A 12,518-nucleotide genomic window follows, 5' to 3' on the forward strand; every position below is an offset into this window, starting at 1 on the left:
TCACTTCTGTTACTACTGAACCTAACTGGGGGTGATGGGAGATGCAGAAAGGATAAAGGATAGACAGACATACAGAAAGTTGGGGCAGATGAGCTGGGTGCTCAGATGGAGATGCACAATAGCCTTGTTGCTTCTTTTCTCTATTAACACTTCTTTTACTTAGCTTCTTTTCTCTATTCTCTTCTCTATTCTTTAAGGCCTTACTCCTTTACAATTCTTTAAGACCTTGCTTCTAAAAGTCGTCTTTTCTATTCTTTAAAGTCTCTTTCCTTACACTTGCTCTGTCCCATGTTTTCTTTAGCTGTTCTTTAGCATAATCTCTCTTAGAGTCTTTGCCCTCAGACTTGCACTGTCCCATGTTCTCTTTAGCTTTTCATTTGCTTAGCTTTTCTAAAGTCTACATATAAAGTTCTTAGTGCAGAAAGCTGCTTTGGCAGAGACACACAACAGCCAGCATCAGTGGCAGCCAATCAAAATCCTCCCATCAAAAAACCTTGTGCCCTCCTATACAGTGGTAAACAAGTGGTGGAGCAACAGTTCTCCGAAGGGGGTGACATTGTAACAGGAGAAACTTGCTTTCCTACTTCTCTGAATGTAAACAACTTGAGAAAAGCCGCTGTGCTGCATCTCACCTAGGGTTCTCATAATCCGCTCCCCACACAACATAAGGGCTAATAACAAAGCAACGATAATTGTTTAAATATGTAACAACTAAAATACTTACCAGATATCGATAGCAAGCAATTGTTCATTACATACAGCCATGTACACTTTCGAGGGAAGAGCTGGTAAAAAAAACATACACAAAGTTTATGAAGGAAAACACCTAACAGCAATGTAAATACGTACATATTAACCAAGTAAGCTGTCATAGCAATAGGCCGGTTCTTTAAAAAGTAACTTTATTTTTAATGGAAATTTATTTTTAAAGTACTGTAAACAAGAAGATATACATACATACTTTTATGTGAGGAAAAAATTAGCAATACAATTTCAGTCTAAACATGGGATGATTAGCTCAAATCGCTCTTGTGATGAGGACTATGCAACCCCAAACATCTATTCCTTTATTTGGTTCTGGGGCTGAGTAATTAAGACTCTCATATGCACAAGCATGTAAGATACAGGAAAAAAAAGAGATGGTGATGTAGAGGAACACAGGATATGAAAACTTAAGTGATGAGAGGGAAAAAGGCTGAGAGAATCTGATAAAAATTTATCAACCATACAAGAGACACACACGAACACACATGCACATGTATACACACATGGATGCGCACAGAATTCATTACCAAAATCTAGTACATAAGAACTGAGAAGTGTATCTGGAAGCTTGAAAATAGTATTTCAATCAACAGACTTTAAAGGAAGAATGTAATCACCGTCATAAGACATTTCATTTTGAGTATCAATGGTTTCAGCAGCACTGGCATTACTGGCCACATGCTAGAAATGCCAATACTCAGACCTCATCCCATATCTACTGAAACAGAAATTCTGAAGGTGGACTCAACAATCTCTGTTTTAACCAGACCTCCTTGCAATTCTAATGTATACTGAAGTTGATAGGCACTGATGTAGGTAATTAGGTGTCTTGCTTGACCTAACAAGCTGGGTTGCTGGATTTTCTCTGGCAATTCCTATAGGTTACTCCAAAATGGACTGAGATGAGGGTAGAGAATAGGATGACAGATGAACGATGAAACATATAAAGCCCTCTAAGGACATCATTTTATTAAAACATGAAGTGATATTGTTGGGCCTGAAAAATTAAAATGAAAATGTAATAATAAAAGGGAGGAGAAACAAAGTAAAATTTACGTTAATATAATTTTTTTTGGTGATTGTACCCAAGGCCTCATGCTCCATACCTCTTGTGCCATACACCCAACCCTTTTGTTTTTGAGATAGGGTTTTGCTAACTTTGCCTGGGCCAGTTTTGAACTCTTAATCCTCCTACCTTCACCTGTACTTGGCATTACAGATGTGTAACACGATGCCTGGCTACATTAGTATAATTTAAATAAATAAAATCTAATTACCCACGTTTCATTTATTTGGAAGATATGCTCAAAAAAAAGCATTTCTCTGACCAAGGAGAATATGGCCATTGCATGTAGCTTAAAAATCTGCAACAAATGTCTGCTGCTAATTGTGCTTCAAACTGAGAAGATTTCAACACTCCCATGAACACTCAAACCTCACTGTGACTAACTGGAGGCATCATCACTCCTCTTGCACCAACTGCTCCTCTAAAAACTACAGTCTGTCGTGCACCCAGTCAGTCAAGTTGGAAACCCGACATTAATGGAGACTTCTCCTAAGCTTCCATGTTGAACTGCTCATTTGATTCGGCCAATTCTAACTCTTATCTCTCTCTAGGTCCAATGATTCTCTACAGGAGCCCGGAACAGGGAGAGGCAGTGCGGTGAAGTGGTTAAGGAAATGGACTCTGGAGCCAGCTTGCCTGGGTTTGTTCTCCAGTTCAGCCACTCAGTAGCTGTGCAATGTTTGGAAAGTTACTAGACACTTTCCGTGTCTCAGTTTTCTCACTTGTGAAATAATAATAATAATGGTATCTATCTCTCAGAGATTTCATGGAAATTAAATAATACATGACGAGCATTCAAAAACAATGTCTGGCAAATAAATAGTAAGTTTTTTTTTTTTAAAATAGGTATTTGTTATTAATCTTGTCATCATTATATCACTTTTACAGGCTGTCTTTTGTTTCTGACTCCTGGGTGCTAAATGTGAAAAGCTTCCATTAGTTATTTTGACAATGAAAAATGTCCTTCTCCCCCATATAATTATTATTCCAAACCCCATCTATTCTTCTCTGTCTTCTATTTCTGCCCACACTTTTACCCTTTGACCATAAGTCTCTAGTCTCATCTTCTAACACACTACAAACAGGTATTTCTAAAACATAAATATGATTATACGTGGTGCCCAGAGCTCTGGGATTGGCAGCTCCTTACCTACCAGTGGCACCTACTGTAACTGTTCTAGACTGCAGTCAAATTGTCCAGTCACAGCTCCCCACACTGGCCATGCTATTTTATAACTTCATGTGACATCATCTGTTCTCTTTTGTCTGTCTGGCAAATTAATCATCATCCCTCAAGGTCTATCTCAAACACCCTTTTCTTTTTTTTTTTTAATTTTTATTTTATTCATTTATGCATACAATGCTTGGGTCATTTCTCCCCCCTTCCCCCACCCCCTCCATTACCGCTCACCCCACCCCTTCCCTCTTCCCCCTACCTCCTCGCTACCCGGCAGAAACTATTTTGCTCTTATCTCTAATTTTGTTGAAGAGAGAGTATAAGCAATAACAAGAAGGACCAAGGGTTTTTGCTAGTTGAGATAAGGATACAAACACCCTTTTCATGTCCTCCGAGGAGGTACTGGTGACATCTACCTCCATGGCCTATATCTTGTACTCATTCTTAGTGTGATGCATAACCCTAAGCCCTGTAATTACTGATTTATATGTCTGTTTCCCTAGAACATCATGAGCTACTCAAGGGTAAGAACTAGTTCTGAAAATGTGTCTTCAGTATAACCAGATATACTTCATGCTCCATGAAGGTCTTATGAATAAAAAAGGCACCAAATCATAAAAATGAAACTTACTTCTGGCCTGGTGTCTATTTGTAATAACTTAAAAATAAAATAATGTACCAAGACATAAAGTAACATACCTGTTCCATTGATGTTTCATGAAGCTCATTAAGATTAAGGGTATAAATCCCTTCTTCAGCACCAAATATCAAGTACTGATCTGAAATAGCAAAAAATACTTTACTAATTGATTTCAATAAAATATTTTAAAAGAATTCTTTTTGTTGTTTTTGAGAGACTGGGGTTTGAACTCAGAGCTTTGCACTTGCAAAGCAGGAGCTCTACTGCTTGAACCACAACTCCAGTCCATTTTGCTCTGATTATTTTAGAAACGTGATCTCATGAACTATTTGCCCAGGCTGGCCTTGAATAGTGATCTTCTTGCTCCCAGCCTCCCAAGTAGTTAGGATTACAAATGTGAGCCACCAGTACCTGGCTAAGGAACTGTATAGTCTAAAACTCAGTAAATATATTAACTATGAGAAAATTAGTATATTTTAAATTTTAATGCAAAGAAGAGAGTAGACATTTGAAACTCAGGAGTTGAGATATATGTAAATATGAGCCTCAAAGGAGTGAAGAAAATGCTGTAGGAGGGAGCTTTTGTAGAGTGACAATAATGGACTCTTCACTCACCAGAGGGTGCTACTGACTGGCAATTCCTTGAAGAGCGGATTGTGTGAAAATAACATATACAATGTAAATCAAGAATGACTAATACATATTCAAAATATTTTTACAGAATATTATTTTTTCTAGGCTATTATCATAACTACTAACATCAAAAAACCAGGATCTGACCACTGCCTATTAAAAACCTGGGTACCTGCTAGGCTACTCAGTATCTTCTAGAAGATAACAGAAGCCTGATAATGTTCCTGTTTAAACAGTTTTTCAAGTATTATAAAAGAACCAGCCAAGGGTTTCTCCAGGGCTAAGCTGAACTATGCAGAGAACAACTTGGACTGTCAAGAGACATTTAAGATTAGTACTGCTAGCATGAGATTTGTGAACAGACAAGACTGGGTTTTAACTGCAGCTCTCTACCATCAACTGGCTATGGAAGAGTGAATCTCTCTGTCAGTTTCTCTGTCTGAAATAGAAGCACCTACCTAGGACTTTGAGGAGCTTTGATAAGAATACATGTGTTTTTATAAACATGTTCACTGTGTTTCTACATAGACAGGTACTGGAGATACAGATACATGACAAGAGCACAGAGTCCTTAGTGACTAATTATTCTGATTATGACCCTTTGCAAGTTACAGGCCCCTGAAGTGGTCTTTAGACCCGGACCTTCGGTGGCTAAATTCCTCCAGTAATGGCTATCTAAAACAAACAATAAATATACTGAACCACTGTGCAACAGGAGTAGAGGCGTTTCTGGAGGAAATCAGGGTGGCATAGAGTGTATGGTTTTATTATACTGACATGGTGACTACAGTGAAATTTTAATGATATGTCACCTCAAATACTGGTAACCTTAAAATTTAAACAAATAACAAAAAAGTTAACAAAACTTTTTTTAAAAAGATACTCAGAAAATGAATAAAGTGAAATGCTTTTATAGCCCCAGCTAGAAAAACGAAGAAAGATGACAGATAAAAACACATGGCACTACCTCTTGTATCTGGGTTTATCCAAGATGTTGCACAGTGAATTTTCAAGGGACACCCATTAAAAACCTTTGAAAAACATGCACCCATCTGAAAAACAAAGAATAATCAAAATGAAACACAGACAAACAATGTCCTTAATACAGTATAGAAAATACAGTTATTCTGTATTAGTATCAAAGACTACAGAGGATATACTAAAATTAAGAAAACCTTCAAGTTCATGAATAAATGTGTCAAATCAGTCACTGATTTGCAACTTTTTTGCAAGGTATTTTTTTTTCTGGGCTATTATTATCAATTTTTTTTAGTAGCACAAACTTTCTAGGTACAACAATGAGTTTTACTTGATACAAAGAGAAAAAATTCATTTGATTTTTTTCAATCTTTTCAACTAAGTTAAAAAACAGTAATCGATCCTGAAAAATAATTTGGTTGTAAGAGTATCACTTCCTTACATGCTCTCTATTAAGAGCAATACAATATTCTTTGATAACAAGGAAATAATTATCTCCACAAAGTTAGAATTTATCTTATTTGGTTTCATGATAAAATGATATTAATCATTAAAGCAGTATGGTTAATGTGAAATTCATGAATGTGCTGCAACCTTTGTGAAGAGCAATCTGATCATTTATTATTCATTAAAAATCTTTCTCTTTGATGTTATTAATTTATCAAGAATATTTAAAAATCAGATAACTATAATGAATATAATATTCATTTGAACTGCACATTTTCAAAGAAAAAACATTAATTTTGAAATTATCAGTTTGGTTACCTACTTCATGTAATCACATTTATTACTGACAACTTGAGGCAAAGATAGAACAAAAATATTTAGTCAGATGAAAGTTCCTAAATTAAAAGAGCAGCAATGTGTTTTCACAAACATGGAGGGAACATGCTGAGAGCTGGCTACCATGGATTTAAAATATTAGTATAAAACAAACAATCAAAACAAGAACCTAAAATTCTCTTTTTAATTACAGAAATATACTAACCAATATGCTTTCATATTGTAGAACCAAAAATAACAATGTGGCTTGGCAATACCATAGGTGGTGGAAGACCTATGCTTTTACGGCATAGGGCAGAAGCCGTATCGCGTAAGAAAACATAATCAGTACCTTTCAAGATGGCTAACAAAATTTGTACGGTTAGCACTGCTAACCTCTAAATATCTAAATGATAAAATAAGGAACAAAGCCATCAGGCCAACCTTAAGGTAGTTCATATAGCTGAATTCTACATGGCAATCCAGTTATCAGCTTTTTGCTGTCAAACTGCACACGAAGTCAAAGTTTTAACCAGAGAGGAAGTATGCTCTGTTACATCTATTTCTCTGCTATAATACAATATTTTTAAATTACTCTGAAATAGTTTGAAAATATTTATAATAAAAATATAATACAAATTATAAGTGTATATGCTTAATCTATACTAATTTTAAAAAGTAAAATTAAAAAGCAAAAAAGCTAAAAAGCAGAATTGGCATGCTTAAGGACATCTAAACTAGCAGATTTATAGCAATGGAAATGTAGTTCTATCTATACAAAAGCACAATGATTTAATATAACTTTATTTCATAAAAAGACAGCATGGTCATATGGTCTAGCAATTTTACAAACAAATAAATAAAAGGAAATGAAAAACCTATGTTGGAAAGACATCGACACTCATGTTTACTGCAGCATTATTCACAATAGCTAAAATACAGAAGCGACCTCCATGTCTATCAATAGATGAATGAGTAAAGATATTGTGCTATATACATTATGAAACACTATTCAGTCTTAATAAAATAAGAGAATTCTGTCATTTACAGAATGCATGAACCTGAGGGACACCATGCTAAGTAAAAGAGCCCAGTCACAAAAGGACAACTACTTATGACCTCACTTGTATGTGGAGTCTAAAAAACGTAGACTCATAGAAATGAGTAAAATGGTGCTAACCAAAGGCTGGGGGAGGGGAGAAGATTAGGGAGATATGGGTCAAAGGACATAAAATCTTAATTAGGAGGAATCCGCTTAGATCTATTGTATGCCATGGTGACTACAGTTAATGGCAATATATTGTACTTAAAAATTTTGTTGAAAGAAAAGATTTTTAAGTGTTGTAACTACAAAACAAACAACTCTCCAAAAATACATGTGGTAAGGTATATGTTAAACAGCTTTAATTTAGCTATTCTATGATGTATACATGTATCAAAATATGTTGTATGTCAGAAGTATAAGCAATTTTTACTTGTCAAATAAAGAAAATTTTAGAGAGGTAGGAAGCAGAAAGCGACCCTCCTATAGTGAAATCTTGGAGAGACGCTGGAGACACATTTTGCAGGCATAATCACCGAGAAAAGGCATAACTTTGACTCCTCCACATCTCCAGCCGGCGCAGAGAATCTCCACTTCACGCTAAACAGAGAACCCGAGGAGGCCCCCGGGCCACCAGTGGCCGGCGCCCATACGGCTTGGGAAGACGCGGACCAGGTGAGCTTCACGGTACCGCGGTTCCCCCACAGACAAGCCTGGGCCAGAGCAGCATAGCCCCCTGGACAGACTGACCTCCACCCGGGAAAAAAAGAGAAACTGAGTACTAAGCAATAAGAACAGTTAAGACACGCTGGAAAGAGGGTGGGGCGCCCTGAGCGCTGAAGATTGGGGGAAGGAAATCCTTCCCGGGACTCTAAATAAACGAGCCGGGCAGGCCGGAGAGGCTCTGGCGGGAGCGGGGCGCGCCAGCAACCAGGAGCGGGGACGCTTGTGAGAGGAGGGAAGACCCACTTCCCACGTGAACTGTAAATAAACACGCAGGCCTGACAACGCGGGGCAGTGTCGCCTTTCCCAGTGCTTGGAAAGGGAAAAGCCTGTAGCAGAGGCCCCCCTCCCCCGCACAGGAGAACTCTGAGCAAACAAAGCCTGTGGGACCAGGTGAGTGCTAAGCTCACCCCAGAGATCTGCATAAATAACGCCGCCAGCTACAGGCTGAGAGCAGCAGGCAGGTAAGCCACAGTTGCAGATACCACTCTCAGAACTGCCTCCAGACGCTTTTTTTTTCTTTTTCTCCCTACCTTTGATGAGAGAACAACCGAATTACACCTGCAAGCCGAAAAACTTACTGAAACTGTATTGCATTTGAACTGGGGACACTTGGTGGGGCTTTTTTTTTTTTCTTCTGTGTGTGTGCGTGTGAGTGTAGTTTTGTTCTACTTTATGCATCCCCTTTGATGAGACAACTACAGAACAACATCTGAGGCACCAACTGCAGGGCTGGAGATTGAGACGGACATCCAAATTATTAAGACTGAAATTGCATTGCATATAAACTTGGAAGTTTTTTGGTTTTTTGGATTTTTTTGTTTTTTTTAATTTTCTATTTTCCATTTTATTTTAATTCATTTTTATAAATAGATATTACTTTCATATACTTATTTTTTATTTTTTTTATCTTTGATTTTCAATCCTCTCTCTGTCACTCTATTGTCTGTTCAGCTTACTGTCGATTAGTACACTAACACTCCCTGTTTATACCTTTGAAACTCTCTTGTCTGATACCTTGTTCTGCTTTCTCCCTCTTGTCTGTATATTTGTTTTCCCCTTTTCTTTAACTTCTTGCTTTCCATCTCAGCTCACTCTTCCATTCTCAATATTACCATTGTTATTATTACAAGCTAGAAAATACTTAATTACACACAGTACAGGGACAGTAACAACACCAAGGACAATGACAGGAAGACAGAAAAAACAAGGAAACCAGTTTCCCCACAGCAAAAAATTAGTACAGGAACCAGAGGGGAATGAAGAGAACAGAAACTCAGAGCCAGACTCCAACAAAATGAAGATAAACTATGCCAAAGGACCCAATGAAGCCTACAAGAATAATTTAAAAGAAGACATACTACAAGTACTCAATGAGAATTTTATAGAGATGATACTGGATAGGGTCAACCAAAATGTACAGGAGACACTCAAGAAATTCCAAGACAATAAAAACAGAGAATTTGAAAAAGCAAAAGAAGAAATAAAGGAAACCATAGAAGCACTGTATAAACACCAAAATGAAAGAGAGAACACAATGAATAAATGGATAAATGAACTCAGGACAAAAATAGACAACAATAAAGAAGAAAACAGCCAGGATATGGAAAACCTCAGAAAAAAGAACGAAACAGAACTGCAAAACAAAACGGAAGGCCAATCCAGCAGAATAGAACAAACAGAAGTCAGAATCTCAGAACTTGAAGATGAAATGGTAATTAAAGGAAAAACTGAAGAACTACTAATTAAACAACTCAAGACCTGTGAAAAGAAAATGCAAGAACTCACCGACTCCATCAAAAGACCAAACTTGAGAATCATGGGCATCGAAGAAGGAGAAGAGGTGCAAGCGAAGGGAATGCGTAATATATTCAACAAAATAATAACGGAAAATTTCCCAAATCTAGAGAAATCTATTCCCATACAAATGCAAGAGGCCTCCAGGACACCAAACAGACCAGATCAAAATAGAACTACTCCACGACATATCATCATTAAAACAACAAGTTCAGAAACTAAGGAAAGAATATTGAAGGCTGCAAGAGAGAAAAAACAAGTAACATACAAAGGTAAACCCATCAAAATCACAGCAGACTTCTCAACAGAAACATTAAAAGCAAGAAGAGCGTGGGGTGAGATCTTCCGGGCACTGAATGAAAATAACTTCAACCCCAGGATACTCTACCCAGCAAAGCTATCATTCAAAATAGATGGAGCAATAAAAGTCTTCCATGATAAGCAGAAACTAAAACAATATGTGACCACAAAGCCACCATTACAAAAGATTCTGCAAGGGATCCTGCACACAGAAAGTGACACCCAACTTAACCATGAAAAGGCAGGCAGCACCAAACCACAGGATAAGAAAAAGCAAGACAGTAGAGAGTAACATCAAGTTAGGTACACACAATCAAACCTTCAAACAACTAAGATAACTAAATGGCAGGAATCACCACATACCTATCAGTACTAACACTTAATGTTAATGGACTTAATTCACCCATCAAAAGACACCGTTTGACAAAATGGATTAAAAAAGAAGATCCAACAATTTGTTGCTTACAGGAGACTCATCTCACCGACAGAAATAAGCATATGCTTAGGATGAAAGGCTGGAAGAAGATTTACCAAGCCAATGGCCCCCGAAAACAAGCAGGAGTAGCAATACTTACCTCTGACAAAGTAGACTTCAAACCTACATTGATCAAACGAGATAAAGAAGGACATTCCATACTAATAAAAGGGGAAATAGACCAAAAGGAAATAATAATCATCAATCTGTACGCACCCAATGTCAACGCACCCAATTTCATCAAACATACCCTGAAAGACCTAAAAGCATATATAAACGCGAACACAGTGGTTGTGGGAGACTTTAACACTCCATTATCATCAATAGATAGGTCATCCAAACAAAAACTCAATAAAGAAATCCAAGATTTAAAATATGCAATAGATCAAGTGGACCTAGTAGATGTCTACAGAACATTTCATCCAACCTCTACACAATATACATTCTTCTCAGCAGCCCATGGAACCTTCTCCAAAATAGATCATATCCTAGGGCACAAAGCAAGCCTCAGCAAATATAAGAAAATAGAAATAATACCATGCATACTATCTGACCACAATGCAGTAAAAGTAGAACTCAACAACAAAAGTAAAGACAAAAAACATGCAAACAGCTGTAAACTAAATAACTCATTACTTAATGAAGAATGGATCATCGATGCAATAAAAGAGGAAATTAAAAAGTTCCTAGAAGTCAAATGAAAATGAAAACACAACCTACCAGAACCTATGGGACACAGCTAAGGCAGTCTTGAGAGGAAAGTTTATAGCCATGAATGCATATATTAAAAAGATTGAAAGATCCCAAATCAATGACCTAATGATACATCTCAAACTCCTAGAAAAACAAGAACAAGCAAATCCCAAAACAAATAGAAGGAGAGAAATAATAAAAATAAGAGCTGAAATCAACGAAATAGAAACCAAAAAAACCATACAAAGAATTAATGAAACAAAAAGTTGGTTCTTTGAAAAAATAAACAAGATCGATAGACCCCTGGCAAACCTGACTAAAATGAGGAGAGAAAAAACCCAAATTAGCAGAATCAGGAATGCAAAAGGGGAGATAACAACAAACACCATGGAAGTCCAGGAAATCATCAGAGACTACTTTGAGAACCTATATTCAAATAAATTTGAAAATCTAAAAGAAATGGACAGATTTCTAGATACATATGATCATCCAAAACTGAACCAAGAGGAAATTAATCACCTGAATAGACCTATAACACAAAATGAAATTGAAGCAGCAATCAAGAGTCTCCCCAAAAAGAAAAGTCCAGGACCTGATGGATTCTCTGCTGAATTCTATCAGACCTTTAAAGAAGAACTGATACCAACCCTCCTTAAACTGTTCCATGAAATAGAAAGGGAAGGAAAACTGCCAAACACATTTTATGAAGCCACTATTACACTTATCCCAAAACCAGGCAAAGACACCTCCAAAAAGGAGAACTATAGGCCAATCTCCTTAATGAACATTGATGCAAAAATCCTCAACAAAATAATGGCAAATCGAATTCAGCAACACATCAAAAAGATTATTCACCACGACCAGGTAGGCTTCATCCCAGGGATGCAGGGGTGGTTCAACATACGAAAATCAATAAACGTAATAAACCACATTAACAGAAGCAAAGACAAAAACCACTTGATCATCTCAATAGATGCAGAAAAAGCCTTTGATAAGATCCAACATCATTTCATGATAAAAGCTCTAAGAAAACTAGGAATAGAAGGAAAGTTCCTCAACATTATAAAAGCTATATATGACAAACCTACAGCCAGCATTATACTTAACGGAGAAAAATTAAAACCATTCCCTCTAAAATCAGGAACCAGACAAGGATGCCCACTATCTCCACTCCTATTCAACATAGTACTGGAATTCCTAGCCAGAGCAATTAGGCAAGAAGAAGGAATAAAAGGAATACAAATAGGTAAAGAAACTGTCAAAATATCCCTATTTGCAGACGACATGATCCTATACCTTAAAGACCCAAAAAACTCTACTCAGAAGCTTCTAGACATCATCAATAGCTATAGCAAGGTAGCAGGATATAAAATCAACATAGAAAAATCATTAGCATTTCTATACACTAACAATGAGCAAACGGAAAAAGAATGTATGAAAACAATTCCATTTACAATAGCCTCAAAA

At 36.9% G+C, this 12,518-nt stretch overlaps 1 protein-coding gene across 6 annotated transcripts in view; it reads right to left on the bottom strand.

The window, feature by feature from the left end:
- The window catches only part of Map4k3 (mitogen-activated protein kinase kinase kinase kinase 3), a 170,476-nt gene that overhangs the window by 16,032 nt on the left and 141,926 nt on the right, over positions 1-12,518 (bottom strand). For all 6 annotated transcript variants that reach the window (XM_074049547.1, XM_074049546.1, XM_074049548.1 and 3 more), the window contains 3 exons: positions 5,249-5,333; positions 3,708-3,787; positions 725-785 (listed from right to left, as the gene is read on the bottom strand). In XM_074049547.1, the coding sequence (XP_073905648.1) occupies positions 725-785; positions 3,708-3,787; positions 5,249-5,333 (226 nt within the window). The remainder of the gene's footprint in view (positions 1-724; positions 786-3,707; positions 3,788-5,248; positions 5,334-12,518) is intronic.

Source organism: Castor canadensis, chromosome 12 (genome assembly GCF_047511655.1).
Source record: "Castor canadensis chromosome 12, mCasCan1.hap1v2, whole genome shotgun sequence".
Lineage (NCBI taxonomy): Eukaryota > Metazoa > Chordata > Mammalia > Rodentia > Castoridae > Castor > Castor canadensis.